Genomic DNA, 24,722 nt, shown 5'->3' on the forward strand with positions numbered 1-24,722 from the left:
CTGCTAAGTTATTCCATTTGCTTCTGCAAAGTTTTTACAATTTCTGCAACTTTTCAGCTTTTTCAGCTAGTTTTTGCATACAGCTTCAGCTTTAAAGCATCCACACTGCATTTTCGCAGGAAATGCAAATTTTTCTAGTTCCAGTTTGAATGGGGTGAATGTTGGCCTCTTTTGAAAGGACTCGTCACACAATTTTTCCAATTTTCTGCTGTTCATTTCTAATGAGTTCATAGCGTGAGTTGGCATGAATTGCACCATCGGTTGGTTTCCTGTTCTTAGTTAACAGGAATGGCACCCAGTGTGATCTAATGCTGCTGTAGCCCATCTGCTTCCAGGTTTGATGTGCTATTTGTTTAAAGATACTCTTCTGCATACCTTGTGTTATGATATCATGTGGTTTTATTTTGAATATGTTAAAATAATACAATAACAAAAAAGGAAAATGACAAGTTCATCATATATTATTGAGATTTCTACATCACACAGAGGATAAATACTGGGTGAGAACACCCAGTCAAAGCCATATTTGTTCCCTGTATATTGCAAAACTAGAGTCATTGCTCTAGTTTCTCACCAAGTTTGTTCCATAGCTTCACTCCTAATCCAGTATCATGGCAAAGCGTATAATAGACACGCTGGTCCACAGTGTCCATTTCCCAATGAGGCTAAGCGTGAGCTGCAAAAGTTGCAATAAGCTGCAGTACCAGCAGAGGGAGATATTTTATTTCAATCCAACATGAAAATAATCACGGTTACACATTTAAAGAGACAACACATTTACATGTATATACACATTAGCCACATCTACAGTTTCATGCCATGATACTGGGATTTTACTGTTGTATGGACACAGATGTTTTAAACTGAACTCCCCCTCAAATCAACAGTTTTAGAATATTGTCAGTGAGCACGTTGTTTTTGGCTTTAAACATAATTTGTGTGGTTTGAAAATGAGCCAGATCAGTAAATTTCAGTATGTTTAATTTCAAGAACAGGCTTTTGTGTGATCTCTGTGACCAGTATTTAAAATTATCCTCATGGCCCTTTCTTGCAAAATGGTAAATGATGACAGTGAACCATTCATCATTTGAAACCTCTGAACAGTAATTCAAATTTGGTGAAATTAGTGGTCAGTAGAGAATGTGGAGTAATATGAGGTCCCAAATGTAAATTGCTTCAATGAAATAATGAAATGCTTTTTGAAACTTTGTTATACATATCATGATCCTGGGTCATGTTGACCCAGCATTCTTAGTTTTCGTGTGTTTTGTATTTTGTTCTTTATTTTTGCCTTGGTTCCTAGGTTGTTTTGTTAAGATGTTCCTTATTGGATTTCCTCTTGTGACTTTAACCCCTGTGTGCCCCTCTGTGTATCTGTGAGCCCTTGTCTACACTCCTTGTGTTTTATTCCATGTTTTCCCCAGCCCGTTATGTCTGTGCTCTCTCTCTCTCCTCCTGTCTGCACCTCTGTGTACTTCCTGTTTTACTTTGACAGTCTCCCATCAGTGTTTTACTCATGCCGTGTCTCGTTATGATTATCAGTGTCACCTGTGTTCCCCGTGTGCTCCTACTTCCCTCGTTAACCCTCTGTGTATTTATGTCCATATCTCCCTCAGTTCAGTGTCGCGTTCTCCTTCATTCATGGCGTGTGTTTCTCTGTGTACCAGTGTGTAGTTTTGCTCTCTAACAATAAAGCTGTGAATTTTGAGTTCCATCCTGCCTCCGTGAGTTTGCGATTGGGTCCTCATCTTACCTGCACACAGCCGCATTATGACAATGCATGTATTTTATATGAGATTTCTAGCTTATACCATCAATCATCACACCAAGAAGGTTTTTTTCATGGAATCTTTCAGGGTCCACACCCTCTACAGTATCTGTACGTTTCCAGTCTTGTGAGTTTCTTTTACAATTCCAAAAGAATTAAGATAATTGTAGTTTTACTGATACCGATTATCTGTCATTATCATTAACTGTTTATGTATTTCATAACGAAAAACCTAGTGGTGTGCTGTTTATGCAATCCCATGTGTTCTCCTGGCAGCCAAATACATTCATTATTGAGAATTAAAAAAACAGAAATCTCTTGGTAAAGTAGCTAGTTTAGTAAATTTCAGCTTCAGCCTGACTCCTGTAGTTGCTGGACTTTGCCTTTGTTGGGCAGTTTAGCTTCATGTTTGTCTATGAACTCACACACCGTAACTGTGCTTGCAGACTCTGGCTCCATTGTAACATCTAATTTAATGAAAGCTTGAAAATAATATTCATGCTCATGGTGAATGTGGAAGAACCGGCATCTGCATGATGCTTTTATCTTAAATCTGGTTAATATACCATATTTTTAAAAATTCAAATTCAAATTCAAATTTTATTTGTCACGTACACAGTCATACACAGTACGATATGCAGTGAAATGCTTGGACAACTGCTCATGACCTAAAGAAAACAAAAAAGGAAAGGCTATGAATAAGATAGGAAATAAATATGAAAAATTAAAAAGGGTAAATTTAACTAGGAAGGAATAAAATATAAATTAAGGTTAAAAATGAAATAACTGTACAACACAAATTAGAATGAAGGGTAAATTTAACTGGGAAGAATAAGATAAAATATATAAATTAAAGTTGAAAATAAAATAACTGTACAACAAAATACACAATATAGAACTATATAAGAATGTATGAAGAAATCTAAATATAAATAAATATATACACAATAACAGCAGCTGTACAAGTATTAACCGGAAATGAAGAATATAGTGACCAGTGTTGTGCAAAAACAAAGTCCAGAAAGTCCAGTGTGTGTGTAAGAACTGTATGTGTGGGTCAGTACTGTGTGGTGGTGTGATTGAGAGACCATATCGCCTGCGGGAAGAAGCTCCTCCTCAGTCTCTCTGTGTTGGTCTTCAGGGAGCAGAATCGCTTTCCTGACCTCAGCAGAGAGAACAGTCTGTTGTTGGGATGGCTGAGGTCCTTCACGATCTTCCTGGCCTTGGTCCAGCACCGCCTGCTGTAGATTGAGTGCAGGTCAGGGAGCTCGGAGCGGATGGTGGGCTCAGCTGACCGCACAACCCTCTGTAGAGCTCGTCTGTCCTGCATGGTGCTGTTCCCGAACCAGGTTAAGATGTTTCCCGCCAGGATGCTCTCTATGGTGCACGAGTAAAAGTTCCTGAGCACCTTGGAGGGCAGTTGGAAGTCTCTCAAGCGTCTGAGGTGGTAGAGACGCTGTCGGGCCTTTTTCACCACGGTGTTGATGTGACAGGACCATGACAGGTCTACGTGTATCTGGAAAATATATGCTTTATAGATATCTAAATTATAGACGTCTATATAGCGACTAGCAAAAAGAGTAGAATACCCACACTACGATACAAAGCATGTGCTCCTAGCTCAGAATAAATAGCCTGAAGGATCCTCACAAAGGCACATTTCAAACAAGTAGATGTGATTATGCAACCTCTGTTTTTGCCATTTAGAGTGTCCCCATTAAATATGAACATTAGCTAAAATAAACAGATAATCTCCCACTCTCTTTCTGCATGTGTGCATGCCTTGAGTTGAGTTTTTCTTAGAAGGCAGAAAAACACTAAACCTCTTCTCTGCTGTCTGTAATTTCCAGAGACCGAAAGACTTTTCTCGTTAAAGGGCTTTGAATGACAAACAGCCCACACGCACTAATCTGTCAGGGAGTCTTTTATTCAGGATTAACAAAACTGTAAAAGAGCAAATCACTGCTGGTAATTCACCCATTACAAAACACTGTGGAAGCAGCAACAGCAATGCGGAGAAGCAGGGTGGAATTACTGGAATACAGCAGGCGACTGTTTGTCTTGAACAGTGTGAATCTGTTTAAATGTAGAAAGTGCGAAGATGAGGCTGCATATGCAAGCTAAACTACCAATGTCTCTTTGATAAACAAAATGACGAAACCAAGAACATTTAGTATTAATGCTTTAGTGCAAAAGTAAAAGTTGCCTTCTATTTAAGGGCAATAGTCTGATGGTCTACAGTGAAGGTCATCTGATTTACATTTATGGGCTTTTAGCTCATTGCTGCTCACCAAGTAAACATTTTTTTTGTTACGTTTTTTCTGTCTAAATCAAAAAAAAAAAAAAAGGAGAAAAAATACTTATTGGAAGCTTTTTAATCAGCCACATTTTAAGGGGTCTACAATAGTTGTGATGCCCCCCAGAGATAGTGACTGCTGACTGCTTAGCAAAATTTTCAGTTTTTCACTACTTTTCAGCACAAACTTCAGCTTCTTAACCTCTTTTCAGCACAATTTTCAGGTTCCTTATCTCTTTTTTTGCTGTACATTCAGCAAGTTTTACCTCTTTTCAGTACAATTTAGCTTCTTCTGCACAGTGCACATTTTTTCTCTCATCATATCTTTGTTTGAGACCAGAACAGCTGCGCAGTGGGATGCGCAGCTGCCGTGAGATCCGGTGGCAAAGGTTCAAATCCTACATGTGACATTTACTACATATCTTCCCTCCTTGCACTCTCCCTGCTTTCTTGACACTCTTCAGTGTAGTCTTTCAAATAAAGCAGTTTTCAGCAAACAGTTCAGCTTGTACACAGTGTTTTCAGCAGATAGTTCTCCTTCTTCTGTTTTCAGATTCCACTACACGCATTCACACTGCATTTTCACTGGAAATGCAACTTTTTCTAGTTACAGTTGCTTTAATATCTAAGTCAAAGTGGACAGCCCTGTCTGGTTCCCCTCTTTGGGACTTAAGATCACTGGTTCTAACACATGCCTTTGGCGAGCTGTATAGATAGACGTCTGTGAAGTTTGGCAGTCATCCAGGTCATCGTAGTTGAGGCAGCTTGGGAAAAAAAGGTCCTTTCCAAGCTCCTTAGACAGACGATAGATAGATAGATAGATAGATAGATAGATAGATAGATACTTTATTGATCCCACAAGGGAAATTGCTGCAGCAGCATGATGAAGTGTCAAAATAGTGCAGTCTACAATAAACAACAAGTAAAAACACAGTTTAAATAAAAGTGCCACAAAGGCCTGGTAAGGGCTTTATACTATGAGATAAGCAGCTTCTAATGATTCAACTAATACTACAGTCTTTTATTCATAAATGGGTTCTTTTTTAAAACAGTAAGATATTATTTTAAATCTTGGTTTTTGAGTAATGATATATTAAATCTCCAGGTTATTCATATATTTGTATAGAAGGACGCAACCCATAACGGCAATGCTCAGTGGCTAGTGGATCTGAGGGCAGACCACAGCGACCTCCCTGAACAGGGTCCAGTAACCATCACAGTGGCAGATATCCAAGAAAGGGTCTCCAGTATGAAGAGTTGGACAGCACCAGGGCCCGACATGGTTCACGCCTACTGGCTAAAGAAGCTGACTGCACTCCACGAGCGTCTGGCATGACTCAATGCCCCACAGCTGGATACTGGAATGCCTAGAATTGTACAAGATCAATGGGACCCTAAGAGCCTTCATCAGGAACTCAATGGGGATGTGGCGTACAACACTAGAGGCCAACTCCAAGCCCATAGCACAAGTCACCATCAAGTGCGGGATCTACCAAGGAGATGCTCTGTCCCCACTGCTGTTCTGCATAGGCCTGAACCCCCTCAGTGAGATCATTAACAAGACTGGCTACGGATACCGACTACGGAACGGAGCAGTTGTCAGCCACCTCCTGTACATGGATGACATCAAGCTGTATGCCAAGAGTGAACGAGACATCGATTCACTGATCCACACTACCAGGCTATACAGCAATGACATTGGAATGTCGTTCGGACTGGAGAAGTGTAGTCGGATGGTAACAAAGAGAGGGAAGGTAGTCAGAACTGAGGGGATTGAACTACCAGAAGGCAACATTGCAGACATAGAGGACAGTTACAAGTACCTGGGGATCCCGCAGGCGAATGGGAACCATGAAGAGGCCGCTAGAAAAGCTGCAACCACCAAGTACCTGCAGAGGGTCAGGCAAGTCCTGAGGAGTCAGCTGAATGGTAAGAACAAGATCCGGGCCATCAACACGTACGCCCTGCCCGTGATCAGGTACCCTGCTGGGGTAATAGGCTGGCCAAAGGAGGAGATAGAAGCCACTGACATAAAGACAAGAAAGCTCCTTACCATGCATGGAGGGTTTCACCCCAAGTCCAGCACCCTGAGGCTGTACGCTAAGCGGAAGGAAGGGGGCCGGGGACTGGTGAGTGTCAGCACCACAGTCCAGGATGAGACAACGAACATCCAAGAATACATTGGGAAGATGGCCCCAACTGACCGAGTGCTCAGTGAATACCTCAGGCAGCAGAAACCCAAGAAAGAGGAGGGAGACGAGGAACCATCATGGAAGGACAGGCCCCTGCACGGTATGTACCACCGGCAGATAGAGGAGGTGGCTGATATCCAGAAATCCTACCAGTGGCTGGACAAAGCTGGACTGAAAGACAGCACAGAGGCACTAATCATGGCAGCACAAGAACAAGCTCTGAGCACAAGATCCATAGAGGCTGGGGTCTATCACACCAGGCAAGACCCCAGGTGCAGGCTGTGTAAAGATGCCCCAGAGACAATCCAGCACATAACAGCAGGGTGCAAGATGCTAGCAGGCAAGGCATACATGGAACGCCATAACCAAGTGGCCGGCATAGTGTACAGGAACATCTGTGCCGAGTATAACTGGAAGTCCCGAGGTCAAAATGGGAGATGCCCCCAAGGGTGGTGGAGAATGACCGAGCTAAGATCCTGTGGGACTTCCAGATACAGACGGACAAAATGGTGGTGGCTAACCAACCGGACATAGTGGTGGTAGACAAACAGAAGAAGACGGCCGTAGTGATCGATGTAGCGGTTCCGAATGACAGCAATATCAGGAAGAAGGAACACGAGAAGCTGGAGAAATACCAAGGGCTCAGAGAAGAGCTCGAGAGGATGTGGAGGGTGAAGGTAACGGTGGTCCCCGTGGTAATCGGAGCACTAGGTGCGGTGACTCCCAAGCTAGGCGAGTGGCTCCAGCAGATCCCGGGAATAACATCGGAGATCTCTGTCCAGAAGAGCGCAGTCCTGGGAACAGCTAAGATACTGCGCAGGACCCTCAAGCTCCCAGGCCTCTGGTAGAGGACCCGAGCTTGAAGGATAAACCGCCCGCAGGGGCGTGCTGGGTGGTTTTTTTTTTTTATATATTGTGTATATAGTATGTGTACATATGTAGTGTGTACTATATTGTGTATATATGTGTGTACGTATATATATGTGTATAGTATATGTATGTATTATATATATGTATGTATGTATTATATGTATATATTTATGTATTATTATATGTATGTATGTATAGTATATATTGTTATATATATGTGTATATATATATGTGTAATATATATGTGTAATATATATGTGTATATATATATATATATATATGTATGTATGTATGTATGTATATATATGTATATGTATGTATGTATGTATATATATATGTATGATATGTTAGTTAATGTGTATATATATATGTATATATATATATATATGCATATATATATGTGTGTGTGTGTGTGTGGGTGCCGAGCCCAATGCACTGCATTTCTACTCAGTCTTATTTGTATGGTCACTGCACACAGTTCTTTATGGTCATCAATATTAGAAAACAAAATGAAAAAACAACAGATTTAATAAGTTACTGAAATGGTCACAAGCAAGACAGGACTAAAGACAAGTTTTTTTTAATAAACCTTTGTTTTTATTAGTCTTATGCATTAAATTTCCAAAAAGGATGTTTCCGTTCCATAGATGACAGTTTTACAGTGATCGGGCTCCACGTAAGAGTATATGACATGCAATTAAAGAAAAAAAACAACAACATAAGAACTCATATTTTACATTCTTAACCTCTGCCCCCTGAAATGAGTCATTATTCAACCTGAATTAAAAATAAAGACCCTCTTGTTTAGACTTTTGGAGATTTTTTTAAAAACGTTTTTTTTTTTCCACTTCCTTACAAATTTTCTTATCAGCAGTTTCCGGTGATCATCACGCCATTCTCTCCCCAGATGGAGTCTGCTTCTCAGACAGTAAAGACAGCATGAGTGGTGACCAGAACAAGGTCACATAATCAATAACCTGGCGAATATCACTAGAGCCCTTCTAATGTAGCATTCAGAAGGCTGGCAGGCAGGTAAAGTAAACTGTCATGGAAAGTAGATGCCATAGCAGTTGCCAGTATAACATTTCAACTTATCCTAGTGCAAATGCCAAAAAAGTCAGGAATGTATTTCTGTTCACAGTTACAGCTAATGAGAGTTCACCAGTCACAAGTAAACTCGGTGACTAAGTATTAAGTACAGCACATTCACTTTCATTTCTACAGTCACTGGCAGGATTCAGCAGGGCAGTTCATATGCATAAGCTTATGTGAAAATGTTACAAACAAGACAAATGTTATGACATCTTTCACAAAGTCCAGCCTCGGAGTTGATTGAACAATAAAGTTTAGGTTAATTCTAAGATATTCTCTCCATCTCTATCATTCATTACACTTAATAAAGTTATATTTAGGATGTAAACATCTATGGCATGTCTTTTGGACTCTGCCGGTATGGATTCTTTGTGCTGTCATTTTCTAATAGTCACGAGAAATCACCAAACCCGGGGGTGTAGGGGTGGTGGACTGTGGTTTTGAATGGCAGTTCCAAGCCTATTATGTATATCTAATGTTTCTGGGCTCCTGACAACAGAATTTGATTATCCAGGTCTTCAGACGCAGTCTCCGATAAAAACAGTTCCATCTTTCTGAGTTAAGATGTTTCAGAGAAATATCAGCCAGGACTTGATGGACTTTTTAAAGCATCTGAGACCTTTCATGTATAATTTTCATTGCTCTCATTCACCTACATTTATTTCTATTTTACCATAACTTTTTAAGTATTCCCTGTAAAAAAAAAAAAAAATCTGGATTATTCTGTGTATAATAAAGAAAAAAAACTCTTCGCTTTTACACTTTCATCTATGAAACCAAGGATTTTGTTAAACTGAACAGCTCCACAAACAAGTGTATATCATGCAACCAGAATGAGTTCAAACAGCTGCACATCACGCACGGACACGCACAGGTGCGACAGATGAGTTACCGCTTACCTGACGTAAAGATGACATGGCAATAGCCCTTTTCAAAGGCAATTCACATGCTGTGATGCCTCGAAACGAGTCCCGCTGAGAGACTATTTTACATACAGAGGATGTATGGCTGTAGTTTCCATGAAGGGCCAGTAACCAAAGCCATGTCCATAATTCTACCCGCTATGGTGGGGGCTTACTCTGTTCTCGCAGAGGTGCACATGGCCTGGCTTTGGGTGATGTGGGAATCATTTTTTAATGTACATAATCAAAACTATCAAGATGATGTTCCTCATGCCACCTAACTGAAGCCCACTGCACTACCAACCATCCTCTAGAATGATCCCCAGTCCAAGATTTTTTTTTGAGGTCATTGCAAGTCCACTTAAATTTATCTCAGGACTGATTTCTTTAAGCTGAAGTCAAAGATTTTTTTTTTTTCACTCTTGCTGGCACAAGTTTAAATGACTTAACCAGGCAAATGATTTGCCCTACTTTGCGTTTTCTGGAAAACACCGGCTGAATGCATGACCCACAGTAGTAGAAGATATGCCACACATGCACGTGCCAATTTGAATACAAATATTTTTATTTGTCTTGTAAGCTTGATTTGTAGTAATATGACAGTGGCATTTTTGGCATGCCTAAACACGTCCCCAGTTACGGGCTGACAAAGAGGAGAACACGCACACGTATCTGACAAATCCAGTGTATTTGCAGGAAAGCTGTCCAGCCGATGAACAGCTGGGAATAAACTCTGAACTTCATCCCACTTAACATGTTATGGCATGGCTGTGTAATGGGCTGTGAAAGTTTAGTTTTAGAGCAGTTTTTAAATAGGAGACTCAAAGAATCCTATTTTATACATAAATGTTGTTTCAATGCCCCTGTGGTACATTTTCTTAAAATAAAATACAGTTTCTATTTTTTGTGTTTTTTGACCACGTCTTTACTGACAGCTAATAATCTCCAACACTCTCCAGTTCAATCTCTCTGGATACAATGCACAGATTCTGTTGCCTGGAGACTCCTACAGAAACAGGGAGTTGTTTATTTTTTCATATTTGGGTTAATTTGGTGTATTCTCTACCAAACATTGCATGCTCAACATCTGAAAGGAATGTGTTAAGTATTCTTCTTTTTAGACATGGCACAAAAATAGCTCAAAGACACACTTACACGGTATAAACCAGGACTATATGGATCAACAACATGATCTCACATCACAGACACATAGAAAGACGCACACATATAAACACACACACTTACAGTACACATGTTGCACACTGAGACAGAACAATGGCTTTTTTTCTAAATACATTTTCTTTGTCTACATGTTTAAAGATACAAGAATGGTAAGGATTTACAAACAAATTTATCCCTTTTTTCGCTTCTTTTCTTTTCTTTTTTTTACGGGAAACAAACATGAGACATGTAACTTGAAATATTCTCTTTATATAATTTTTATTGCAATCTAAACAGTATGGCTTTGTCTAGTGAAAATTCCTATCTGAGCTAGAAAAATAATAACAATAAAAAAACTGAAAAAGGTGTTTTATGGTGTTTATGCCAACTTTATCAATGGTCCTAATAATCCCTAAAGTTGTTCTAAGTCACAGACTCCTGGAACAATGTACGGACAGTACATTGTTCCATCACTAACCACTGAAACATCATTGGGTCTTTTAAGAATAACCAACATGCTTTGTTTTATTGATTAATGTCCACATAGTAAATAGATTTTGTTTTCATCTACAGTACACCTATTTGAACATGACAAATCACTATGATATTAGTTGGATTAACTGATGCAGGATGCAGAATATTAGTAGGCTTTTTAGGCAGTGAGACACAACAACTCACAGACCAGTTATCCCAGGCTCAGTCTACGGTAACATTACCTATTAATTATGGAATACCTTTGAGGAAGAAACAGAGCATCGGTTTTAGCTTAGCGGCGGTCCCTGGGATGCATGCACGCGCTGAACGTGCTTGCTGTGTGTCTTCTGCAGGCCTGGCACGTATGATTGCAAATAAAAGTTACACCTGCACGTCTTTGTTTATGACGAAAGAAATAAGGTCTTACCAGCATTTCTTTGGTCTGGATGTCGATGAGTGACAGTCAAGGTAGATTTGTACATTAAAAGATGAAGGAAAAGGTTAGCTCAGGTGGGATGTGAAGTCAATTTCAATTTCAGCACGTTAATGAAAGTGTGAAAAACACCAATAAGTTAATCAAGTGCTTAGTAACCAAATCAACCCGTTGCTAGTGGAGATGAAAGCATGTACCAGCAACCCTCAGTATCCCATTGGTCAATGCTCTGATTGTCTATGGCACCCACACCACCTAAATCATGACAACTTGGTCTGTTAGCTTATGATGAATGAAAATTCACACGTTGACATGAGTTTTTAAAATGTTTAAGCTGTAAAGTTTCTCTTCTGTCAAAACGTAGTGGCAGTCTAATCAGCTGACCAGATTAGAAAAGCTCTTGTAAAACTAGAGGTGGAAGCAGAAGGGATCTATTTTTTTTATCCTATTTTTCGCAGACCGTTTTTTTTTTTTTTTTGGAAGCTTTTGATCTTAAAAGGAATTACAAATCATATTTTAATGTTTTGCAATTATTCTGGCATTTCCAGTTGGGATGCTTTGAACATTGGCACCATCATCAACCATATATGCCCACTAGAAATCCTAATATCAAATAAGTTATTCCAAAATTGTCCAGTCTTGTATCTTTGAACGAGTGCCTACATGCTACCAACAGCGTTGACTCAAAATGAAACCCTCATTTACAATTCCTTTGCTAGAGGAGATGATATGAAGGCACGTGTCCTAAAAACTCAAATGTTGATTTCTTGTACTATAAAGGTCTACACGAGGTTTGTAAAAGTCGAAAACACCCATTGATTTAAACAGAACATGCTCCATCAACTGGAAAACGCGGTGGAAGTGCCATTTAAACACAAAAGTAAGCAGACACGAATCCACTGTCGTCCAATGCTGTTCTCCACGATGGCCATGCTCCGTCTGTTCTTAATGGGCGTGAACAAGTGCAAAACAACTCAGGTGTAAGAAATGTGAAAGTTTTACAACTACTGCAGTAAAGAAAAGAGGAAGAATGACACTGTCATCAAAGAGTAGAAAAAGCAAAGTAAAGGTTCTCTACAAAGGCAGTGTGTAGCCTCTAACAGTTTGATGAGGACACCCCCCCCCACCCTTCCCCAAATTCATTGTGATCCCAAGAACCTCAACATGCCCCGAATCTACACTCAAACCCCAACAAATAATTTCCTCAATCTCTTTTCAGTTAACCCAAAGAACCCTTCCTCCCTCTGCCCCGCAGCCTCACCCATGCCTGACCGGACCCTGATTTTAGGGTTCATTTGATTTGTTTTGTGTTTTTTAGTTTTACTTCTTGAACATGTCCTGTAGAGGTCCAGGCAGAAACTTGAGGACGGTGTCAAGGATGCTCTCTTCGTCTTCCTCATCATCATCTCCGCAGCCTCGCGGAATCGCTTTCTTCGGGCGTGTCAGCGATCCCTCGCAGGCTTGCTCCATGGCCGCTTTTTCCTCTGCCTCCTTCTCTTCCTTCTTTTTTAACCCATACTGGACGAAGGAGGAACACCGGTGATGTGCAGGGAAAAAATAAAGGGTCATTAAATGACGAGTGAGACCCATCTCTGTAATCAGACCTAAAATGACATGCAGCATCAGTGCCAGTCTGGGGTGTAACGTGTTACAAAGTAATGTGCTACTGTAATAACATTACGTTTTTCAGGAACGCAGTAAAGTAACACATAGCGATACAAAATTTCTTCTTTTCTTTCCAGTCTTTCCAGTATAGGTTTTTGTTTAGCGTTGAATTGGTTTTGCCTTTTGTTTCGTACTTCAGCCACAATAAACAGCTAACTTTTGGTTAAGAATCAAGTTTTCATTTTGCGTGTCTGCGTTCGGGTCCTCCTCCTTTGTCCAAGGAGTCGGAAGCTGACTGTGACAGAAAGAAAAGTATCAAACAAGTCTGTGTTTCTAAAGTGGAATCATCTCTTTGAACTTTTCTTTGTGTTGTTGTGTTCACATTTAAACTCTAACACAAAAATTGCATGTGCGTCCTCATTAGGCTCGGGTGTGTTGGCGTGCTGGACTGTAGCCTCAGGTTTATATTGTTAGCTGGTAACTAAGTAATTTCTGTGTGTTGCAGCTCAAGTAGCATACAGTAGTGTAGTAGTTTCTCCAGCTTGTGCATTACTTTTGAGAAAAGTAACAAGTAATGTGTAACGACCCCAACACTAACCTTGTCCCTGATGGTCTGCCGTACTTTTTCCCTCTCTGCCTCCATGCGGGCGTGTTTTGCCTTCCTCTCCTCCTCCTGCTGCCTCAGCGCCTCCTGTCGCTCCTCCTCCTTCTTGGCTGCATCCGGGTCCTTCTCCTCCTCCCCGCCTAACATCTTACCCATGTCTTTGGTGGCCCCTGGACAGAAAACATAGAAATACTGTAAGTTCCTTCATCGTTATTATTTTTTTAAATCCAGATGTTAAATGTTTCCAAAACCGAACAAATAAGAAAAAGAAAAATAAGTTGCAGCAATAATTTCACTTAAGAAGAAGTCTAATAATACATTTGTGGCTGCTATGACGCAGACCGATTCAAAAGATAACATGTACCTGACACCTGCTTCTGTCATGGTTATCATCATCATCATCATCATCATAGTTTATTTACATAGCACTTTAAAAACACACAAGGCTGACCAAAGTGCTGAACAATAGAAATATAAGAGATACAGTAATAATAATAAATACGATAACATAATAAATATAGTAAAAACAAAACACTTTTTTTTTTAGTCAACTATTAAAATACTGTGTGTTTGCATTTCTGAGGATTAGGTGGTGAACAAGTTCACCCAGGAGCTTCAAGGTCCGTTGGAAACAAGACGGAAGAAGAACAGCCAGCTGGAAGAGCTTCAAAGAAACACTGAGACAGAGGAAGACACATTCTTCCATCTGCTGTGGCCATCTGTTATCTCTATCTGTACCTCCGCATTCTGCTACTAAACATAATTCAGACTGAACGAAAGTTTTCAAAGTTTCTGGGCACAGCGTGTGGTGAAAAAATTGAGACTTTATTATTATGAAGGAGATAGACTTTGGGCCTTTTTATACTTACAAATGAAAATATTGATCAATTAGAAAAAAATCTGAATGAAATCAAATCAAATATTTAACATCATTTATCAAACAAAAATGCTAACAACCTCTGATTACCGAATAATTAGGTACACATCCCAGTACAGGGTCGGAACCTTGCATGCTTTTCATTAAAAGTCTAAGGTTAACACTTGCAATAGTAGAGCGGTGTTATCGGTGACGGTTACAGTCAGATACAATCAATTCTCAGAAATCTAAAAAACTAAAGCAAGCTGAGAAGTTCCCAGAGCAGTAAACATTTTTTTTTTCTGAAAACATTGATTCATTCAGATTCATTCATTGGCATTTTCTGTGTTACAAATACATTTTTTGGTTTATATCATAAAGAGATTAAAACTTAAACCACTGAAGGAAGTCTTTAATCTGCCTCCTCCACATTCTTGGATACGTTTCCCACACACTCACTCTTACTTACATTTGTCACTGGAGTTGCCTTTCAGATGTGAAAGCCACTCCCTCCGGTCTATCGATATTGCTGTTGTTACCTCTGTCTGATCGATAGTAAATACAGGACCACCTGAGAGTGTACAAATTATGGATTGTCCAGCAGAGAGAAAACTTCATCTGAGTATCGATCTGCCTCTCAGGGACTGGTGAGAGGACAGTCTGGCTGGCAGCCTGGTTTTCCAGCCTAGTGCCTTTCTTAAGCCTCACAAGCTGAATATGTCTTACTGCTCAGGCTGCTCAGGTTAATCATTGGAACATAGTCTTCTTGCAGTCCTCGATATGTTCATAAATACAAATACAATCTACAAGGTCTGTAAGTGGCCTGTTTGGAAGCAGATGGGGTCATTAAATATTGATTTTATCCATCATCATCATCAATTACAAACTATAATCTATCACAGATATATTGCAGTTATTTATTGTTATATTGCAGTAAAAACCCGAGTTAGTACCTCTCTTGCACAAGAGTCTAAAGAGACCAATTCTGAGTAAATTACTCAGAAGAAACGTGGCTTTAAAGACTCTGTGGTTCTCTCCTGGGTTTGTGAGCCTAGGGGCAGCTGCTCCTGTCGCTCCTCAGCAGACTCATGCAGTGGCCCTAATTGCCCTGCAGCGCTGTGTGGTGGCAGCAAACCTGCAGATGACAAATTAGCGCTCAGCTGGTGGGAGGGGCAGGCTGTGAAATGTTCCCTGTAACTTGCTGAGGAGGTGGGTTAAGGTCAGAGTGTGTGCTGTGGAGCTTTCATTGTGATAAAACACTCAGTTACACCGTGTGTGAGCATGTACAGCTCATGAATCAGGCGACCTTGGTTTTTGCCTTCACCTTAGAAATAGCTCAGTAGTTTTCAGATCCTTTAAACAGAGTATTTATCGCATGAGGTTTGCTTCTTTGTTCATTTGCAAAAGGACAATCTGTTATGCAGCAGAGCTCCAGTTATTTAAAAAAACAGTATGCAGCTGTATTCTCCCTTCAGATTATTTTTGAGGTGATGTCCAAGCACCGGACATTTCATGTCTCATTGTGATTTTTTATAGTACTGATGGAACAGAGTGAAGTTCTTTTATTGTTTTTTGCTCCCAATGTGTTCAGTAGGCTCATTCGTTGACAGTTATCTGTATCCATGTAACATGGGTTACAACACTTACTTGAAGCTGTTTACCAGAAAATATGTTCACCAACTCAATGGTAAGTGTCAATAAACACAAAGTACAGCTGAGTCTAATAATGATGTTTTATGGTTATAGTTTCTTAATCACAGTCTTTCAAGTCAAACTAACTATGACTACCTTTCTGGATCAAATGCAGGAACAGCCAAGTGATGTTTCCACCTGCCACCATTAGCACGATTAAAAGTTTAAGGTGTTTTGATAAGACTGTGCATGGTGAATATAATCTGTGTCAAGGATGCTCTCTTTGTCTTCCTCATCATCATCTCCGCAGCCTCGCGGGATCGTTAAAATAATTTCCCAGAGAGGCAGAGCATTTCCCTTTGCCCTTTTAACCGCTTCAAAGAATGCATTTAGCCCGACTCTTGTATTTTGCTCATTTCTCTCTCTGCGTTTCAGTCTGTCGTTCCATTACCGTCACTGCAGTCCTTTCCTTTCCTTTCCTTTGCTTCTCATCCATCTCCCTGCTCCACCTTCACCACCTCCAACAATCCATTAGAGGCAAGCTCACAGATTTCCTCTGCAGACAAAGATAGGTAGTTTGAGGCTAAGTGCTCTAACGCCCTCAGTCCTTGCAATGTGCATTCAATCACTCATTACTTCACTATTTCCCAGACTCAAGTCTTTGTGCCACAGGAGCTGTAACGTACAAAAGCTCTGGGTTGGAAGGGGCAGAGATATGGAGCGTGATGGTTGCAGCACGGCTTCATCAGCATAAACTAGCTACCCAAAAGGCAAACAGTGGACAGCAGAGAGTCTCTGCAGATAAGATTTGATTGATTTAATAGATTTGGCTGAAGCTGATTAAGGAATGAAGTGGATAAATGTCTCAGCTGTATGTGGACAGATAACAGCAGAGAGAGAGATGCTCGTCATTACAAGCAGAGAGCTTTTACAAGGAGTAATTAGCAGCTGGGAATGAAAACCTCAGAAGAGGCTGAAATGGAAACTGAAATGAAATGGAGAGTAGATGTCTTTGTTGTATTTTCTGCAGTATTTGTCATTTTTATATTTAAGTGCCTCTGCAGCCCTCTGCCTAACTGGAACAATGCAGTTAGTTGTTCTGTGTGGTGGGAGAATTTTATAAGGCATAAAAATTAACCATAAATTAACTAAGAGCAAAAGAAAAACCAAAATTATTGCTCCTGGTGAAAATAACTGGGCATCACACACACTCAAGGATGTGAGAATGAACAACAATAACTTGTCCTGTACAGAAATGGTTGACAGATTTTCTTTTGTTTTGCTGTAAATAGATCAATATCTTTTTTTTGGTCTTTATTAAATAAATAAATAAAAAGGGTTTTTGAGGCTATCTGGAGAATAACTAATGTTGACGGCAAGCTAAAATTAGAGTAAAAGACATTTTTCCATAAAGCAACTCCAGTAAAACTTCTTTTTTCTCCAGGAAACATATGGAAACCTGCTCTACTGAAAATATATGTTTCTCTAAATAGATCAGTAGACCTAAAAATCATCATCAAGCGGCTCTGCTTAATAATCATTAGGAACCGTCATGTCAAACTAAGTGCTAAACTTTACAAAATACTCTGATTCCTCAAACTCTGTCCTGATAATCGAACCCTCTTTTAAGCACCTGGCCTTAATCCTGAAAAATAAAAAATATGAAATCCTAAAAAACGAAGAGCAAGGCATTTTCAATAACCATCATCCTGCAACATTTTCAGGTTGAATCCAGGAAAAAAAGAATTTCAAAGAGATCCATTTGCAAATCAGGTAAATCTGACTGAAAAAGCCTTTTAAAAAGATTTGTCAGACTCTGGAATACTTGGTGAGCAACTACGAATTTCACTGGAAGGAAACTGATCCTGGTCTGGGTTTGTGTTACACCTAGTAGCACAAAAATAAAACATTTCATTGTTAGAGGAAAGAATACATCCAATTATTTATAGAGTAATTATTTAAATACATAAAAAATGAATAGAAACTGAATGATACAACATCAGAGATCTAAATTTGGACAACCAGCAGCGTCCAGATATGGTGGTCACTTGCAACATACACTATCAAATTTATGATGGATAATACATCTTTTGCAGAAAAGATTATGGGTTAACCTAAAAGCACAGCAGAGCTTTAGTCATTTAATTTGTTATATTATTCTCGGGTGGCTGTAGCTTCTCGGGTGGCTGTAGCTCAGGTGGTAGAGCAGGTCATCTACTGATCGGAAGGTTGGTGGTTCGATTCCTGCTTCCCCTAGTCTGCATGCCAAATATCCTTGGGCAAGATACTAACCCGAAATTGCTCTCCGATGCATTCATCGGAGTATGAAAGTGTGTGAATGTCAGTTAGAAAGCACCTAGGAAAAATGTGCTTGTGTGAATGGGTTAATGCACAAGTTGTGTAAAGCGCTTTGAGTGCTCAGAAGAGTAGAAAAGCGCTATATAAGAATCAGTCCATTTACCATAAAAATCATGTTAAAATAATTTCGTTTGTGTTGCATTGTAGTTCTGTATGCATTTGGTAGAATTATAAGAAGCCAGTTCGCAGTACAATCGACGTCTGTGTTTCAGACTTTCATTCGCTTTGTTTTCACTTGTTTAATTTCATTTCACTCATTTATTATGTTGACTCCATGTTGAAAAAATGCTTCTCCAGTGCATTTAAATGCAATGCCCAATGCAATGGGTACTAAGACAGTCTTGGTACCAGCAGCAATTAGAGACAAAGAGCCATCGCAGCCACAGCCTAAAAAAGTGTGGTTAGACATCAACCTGCTCTGAGAAGCAGAAGGGTTTGTATGTAGAATGATTAAAGACATTTTAAAGACTCAAATATGCCATTCAAATGTGTTTTGATGATACACTGACAAGCTGATTTTTCAGTTTTTCAGTGTTTTAAAACCATGAAATATAGAAACACAAAGTTCTCGTGCTCAGTTATCATTGTTTACTCACTGAACTTCACTGTAACGGAAACTCTGACCAAACTTTTCATTTAAAAGAGAACAGATGATAAAATTAATTAATTAATAAATAAAAGACAAGCTATGCCCCACTGACTCCTCCGGCCAGTCAGATGGATGGCAGTGCTGTTGGTTAATTTGTCAGGGGTGGGGAGATTTGAAAAATGAAGCTCATTTTAATAATGGATTACCCTCGTTACCAAATTAGGCCTTCATAATTCACATGAGTGTCTGGATTTGCCACATCGATCAGATATTCGGGCAGCATGACAGGGTAGTTGTTTAACCCTTTGTCAGAATTCCACATTTCCAACTGGGAGCTTCTTTTTGCGGAGTCTAATCGACCGATCGCCATGCCCGCTGGCTTCCTGTCATTACTGTATCCTTATCTTCATCACGCCTGCACAGGAAATGAGAGGAGAAGCGCGACCTGCGTGGTCAGGACCGGTTCACGCTGATCTCTCAGAGAATATCTGAACATCTTTTATTTGAGCTTCTTTATGAGAAACGGCGAGACATTCGCATGTTTGATAACCTCCAGAACACAAAAAAGGCACGGAGTCCATATTAGGAATAAAATGAACGAACTGATGGCAGAGACAAAACGTGGGCAACAGAGAGACTCAGAGATCACATCTTATCACTGGGGTTAATGACAAATTTCAAATATCCACATAGCTAATAATGTTCCACCTTAAAATGAAAAGTCACATATTGTTCTTTGAAAACTTGCTTGATATTTTTGCCAGTCCAAAGAACCCAGATTTCTGATAAAAAATAGTCCTGCTCAGATCCAAGCTCTTTGTTTTGAGGGGTACAGTAAGTGTTGGACATGCGTGCAATCATTTAATCTGAGGATTAAAATTTGATGCATGTACTATTTCATGATATTTGAGTTAAAAATACAGAGCATCTCTCTCTCGCTCATGTGTTTGTGCACAGTTTTGTTCCCAGCCTGTGTGTGGATCGATCACGCTGCCCTGGACTGATTAATCCAACACATGGAAACTCTGATGAATGTGATTTGTAATTAAATAACCAGTAAATACAAACTGAGGCCTGCAGCTGAAATCTATACCTCAGTCTGCACCAATGAAACGTTCAGGAGGTCTCCAACAAGTAATGACATTAGTGAGGCTCAGCCTGAGAGTGTGTGAGGCTGGATTAGACAAAGTTTGCTTCCATGTGTTGTGTTTTACTGCACACACCTAAATTAAATGACATTTTTCTCTGTGTTTGTGCAGATAAAGCATAAACCGGAACCAGGCCTCAATCATGTCCACATGTGGAGAATTCACAAAGCTTTCCAAAGGCTCAGAAAATACATCACAGAATAAATGTGCACTGTCGTCTACGTGTTGATGGTTTTCTTTTCAAAGGAAAAATAAGTCTTTTTACAAAAAATGTTTCCACCAAGCTTGGAAACTACTATTTAAAATTGTTTAAGAATTAAGTTATAAGAGTGTCACATCTGTTTCATTGTGTTTCTTTTTAGTTTAGTTTTTTAATGTTGAAGTTTCAGGATTTTTTTCTTTGAATTTATGGGATAAATCTTCACTGAAGACTTGAGGAAAAAAAGGTTCTGGAAGCTGACACATCAGAAACAGGAAAAACTAGGCAGTGTAAGAATCTGAGCAAATGGTAAATAGACAAAACTGCAGTGACTGCAGTGATGGAAACCTTGTCGTAGACAGGGTCAAGTAACTCACTTACCCACAGCAGGAAAGAAGTCCAATCCATGCAGCCTGAGCCCACAGAAGAGCTTCAGTAGAACAAACCTCTGAAAGCCTTATGATAGAAAGATGCTGGTAGACATATTGTGTAGACCGTGGTCAGACTGTCCACAATGTCCACTGCTGAAGGCACCTGTTCTGTGGACATCAGTATCTCAACTGAAGCTGGCTCCATTAAGAGGGCCAGTCCCCACAGTGCCCCCCATTTCCAGCTTTACAGTAGAAATAAATATGGTTTTGGCCTCTATGGATGATTTTCACTCTAAAATCTGCAGCCATACACGTATGCGTTCATGTTCTCATATTTTAGTCCAGATTAATATCTGAGAGTAAAAAGTTGAATCGATGGAGGAACGTTCACTGGGAAACTTTTCAGGCAATATAACTTGGTCTTGGTGCTTTGGTGTAATAAAGTGGGGGTTCTTCACAATATCGACTAGCTAAAATGTGCCTGATCCACAGTAGGAAAGACAAATATGACTTTAGTAAAAAAAAAAGTACATTTCTTTTCACTTTTTTATTCCCTTTCTCCTGTTTATTTCCATATTTCTGTGTTTGTATGTTAATGGCACGAGAGTTCCTCACCTCATTTAAAGCCAGCGTGTAGTTAATAGGTTACTGCTGCCAGCTAGTGTCATGGAGATTATGTTTTGCTTTTGTGTGCTTCACCCTAAAGACCAAAACTCCATACAAAACATATGAAATGAACACTGTGCTCACAATGTTTTCTCCACTGATGTTCCAAATGCCAAAAATGATGAAGTGTTAATATTTAAATGTAGCAGTCTTTTCTTATTAAAATAAAAGAAAAACAAAAATTTTTCAAATAGTTTTATTCAGCGTTAGTCTCCCACTATAACAAAAATATATTAGGGGAATTGATCTATCAGCTCTTTGCCATGGCATTAATAATTTACCTACCATTGATGCCTCAGCTTCCATAGACGACCTGCTATCTCACTATAACAATGAACTTATCAACCTCTTAGATACCTTGGCTCCCCCAAAAAACTTGAACTGTTTTTTTCTCTCGCTCTGCCCCATGGTATTCATCTGAACTTCACCAACTTAAAGCTACTGGACGCCACCTGGAACGTCTCTCCAGGTAAACAGGACTTACTATTCATAAGGACATGTATCTCAGTCATATACAACATTATAAAGAAGCTATTCATCATGCTAAATCTGCCTACTACCCCTCTGTTATTGAATCCGCTAAAGGGAACACACACTTTGTTTTCTACATTACATAATATTGTTAAACCCCCAGATACCTTTGAAATACATACACACTCTGCTGCAGTTTGCAACAACTTTACCAACAACATCTTTATCAACAACTGTCCTCGTCCTGTGATATGGTCAATTGTTCTATCTGCATTTTTTGCCCTTCTCAACTGTCATCCTCTCTATCCAATTTTGAACTTCCCACAATAATTCAGCTAACTTCCATAATTACTAAGTTAAAGTCATCATCGTGTAAACTTGATCCACTGCCGACTAATCTTGTCAAACTCTCATTCCCGTCTCTTGCCCCACTGATTACTAATATCATACACTCCTCTCTTATATCTGGTTCTGTTCCTTATTCTCTTAAAACTGCAATAATAACACCCATACTGAAAAAGAATGGTTCAGATCCCTCCAATCTAAATAATTTCAGGCCAATTTCAAATCTCCCTTTCTTAGCAAAAATTCTGGAAAAGATATCTGGCTGCACAGGTTCATCGTCATCTCACTGGTAATAACTTGTGCGAACAGTTTCAGTCCGGCTTCCATTCAAGTCACAGTACAGAAACAGCCCTAGTAAAAATCACCAATGATCTTCTGCTTGCAGCTGACTCTGGACTTATCTCCATCCTCATTCTCCTTGACCTCACAGCAGCTTTTGACACTATCTCCCACTGCATCCTTCTTCACAGATTAGCATCTATTGGTATCAATGGTACAGTACTCGCCTGGTTTACCTCTTATCTCTCTGGCCGCTCACAGTTTGTTTAATTACTCACTCACAGATCATGGTCTACTCCAGTTAATTCCGGTGTACCCCAAGGCTCTGTCCTGGGTCCTTAACTTTTTATCATCTATCTACTACCCCTAGGTAACATTTTCAGGAAGCATAGCATCCAGTTTCACTGCTATGCAGATGACACCCAGCTCTACCTGTCCCCCAAACACACAGCTACTCTCCCACCCAGATCCATTTCTGACTGTTTAAGTGAAATCAAGGTCTGGTTTACTCACAACTTTCTTAAACTTAATGGCAATAAAACAGAATTCATTTTATCAAAACTGACTATAGTCCCAACCACAAGTCTTTCATTATCCATTGATAACTCTGTTGTCACACCTTCCCCTCAGGTTAAGAGTCTTGGTGTCATCCCCGATAGCACTCTGTCCTTCATAGCACATATAAATAATATCACTCGGTCTTCCTACTTTCATCTCCGTAATATTAACCGCCTTCGTCCCTCACTCACTCCAAACAGTACTACCATACTTGTCAATGCTCTTGTCACATCTCGTTTAGATTACTGTAATTCTCTTCTCTATGGTCAACCTCATAAATCCCTCCATAAATTGCAATTAGTTCAAAATACAGCTGCTCGTATTATTTCCATAACTAGATCCACTGAACATATAACACCTGTTCTTAAACAGCTCCATAGGCTTCCAATTCACCTCAGTGTTAATTTCAAGATCCTACTTCTCACTTTCAAAGTGCTTCATAACCTTGCTCCTCCATATTTATCCGATCTTCTCCATACATACTCACCCCATCGTACACTCTTTTTTTTTCTAAGCCTCAGATTCTGCAGGGTTTTTATTTTTAGACTAATGTCCTTACACGACCACCTCAACACACTTCATATCAGAATGGTCATGTTCCACCTCAGGACTGAAACCGTGTTTTGTTTTTTGTTTTGTGTGTGTGTGTGTTTTTGTGTGTGTTTGTTTGCTTGTATATATTCATGAACAGCCAGCTGTGTCCTGGTGAAATAAATGCCACCCTGTTCCAAGGGAAAAGGTCACTGCACTCAAGCACACCTCTACAGGAGCTAAATTACAACAAACACAAACAATGGGGATGGATGGATGGACAGGTGGTTGGATGGATGATAAAGGAATGGATGAATGGGTGGATGGATGTTATAAGAAAATGGCTGATGCTGTTTTACTTGTTCAAATCTAACAGCTCATTTAATATTATTAACTGACAAAACTAACACTATTAGCAGACAGGTGCCAGTACTTAACAATAAAGTAACACAATTTTTTTAGGGACTATGAAAGTATTCTGATTCTGATGATTCTGATGAATGTGACGACTTTAAAGCTTGAGAGAGGAAAGAGGATCACGGTTACTTTAATCCCATATTTGTGTGATAAAGAATGTGTTCAGATGCAAGGAGGCAACGGTTTGCTGTCAGTAATGAAATTATTTAATCTTATTTACTCTAATATGCCACACGTTAGCAGCATTATTTACAAAAATATTATGTGCTGTGAATCAGGGTTGACATGACTTGGCGTTGTCACGATCCTGGGTCATTTGACCCAGCGTTTCAAGTTTTAGTTTTGTTTTTTTAAATGTTTATGGTTTATGTTTAAGTTCATTAGGTTATCTAAGTTCGTTTGTTTATCAGATTCCCTTGTGTTTTCAACGCCTGTGTTAAGTCTTCCTTGTCCTTTTATGTGTTTCATGTCTGCATGTCTTTTGTTGTCAAGTTCATGTAGTCATGTCTGTGTTTCATTATGTTTCCCGTTTTATTTTGAAGAGGTCCTGTGTTCTTAGGTCAAATGTGATTAGTTGTACTCTCCCCTTGTGACTTTGTTATGTTCATTTGTTTCAGCTGTTTCCCTATGTGTTTCCACTTCCCTCATTATCCTCCTGTGTGTATTTAGTCCGTGTGTTTTCAGTCATTCCTTGTCAGGTCGTCTGCTAATCCACGTTGTGTCTCCAGGTATCAACGCCAGTCTTCATGTTTAAGTTGTTTTTTTTTCATGTTTTACTTTTAGTTCACCCAGTTTAGGTTTTTGTTTAGTTTCACCCATGCCCTTTGTTTGTATCCATTTTTGCCAGCCTTAATAAACGGCTTGTTTTTGTCCATGCCACGTTTCACATTCTGTTTTGGACTGCA

General features: G+C 39.6%; 1 protein-coding gene across 2 annotated transcripts in view; it reads right to left on the reverse strand.

Moving 5' to 3' along the window:
* Positions 1-10,809: 10,809 nt before the first annotated feature.
* Positions 10,810-24,722, reverse strand: part of LOC102312308 (complexin-2) — a 61,315-nt gene continuing 47,402 nt past the window's right edge. For both annotated transcript variants that reach the window (XM_042213316.1, XM_005950853.3), the window contains exons 3-4: positions 13,392-13,567; positions 10,810-12,706 (exon numbers count right to left, since the gene is read on the reverse strand). In XM_042213316.1, the coding sequence (XP_042069250.1) occupies positions 12,509-12,706; positions 13,392-13,567 (374 nt within the window). In that variant the 3' untranslated portion in view covers positions 10,810-12,508. The remainder of the gene's footprint in view (positions 12,707-13,391; positions 13,568-24,722) is intronic.

The sequence above is a fragment of the Haplochromis burtoni genome, unplaced genomic scaffold, assembly GCF_018398535.1.
Source record: "Haplochromis burtoni strain Fernald_Lab_line unplaced genomic scaffold, NCSU_Asbu1 Contig_434, whole genome shotgun sequence".
Taxonomy (NCBI): domain Eukaryota; kingdom Metazoa; phylum Chordata; class Actinopteri; order Cichliformes; family Cichlidae; genus Haplochromis; species Haplochromis burtoni.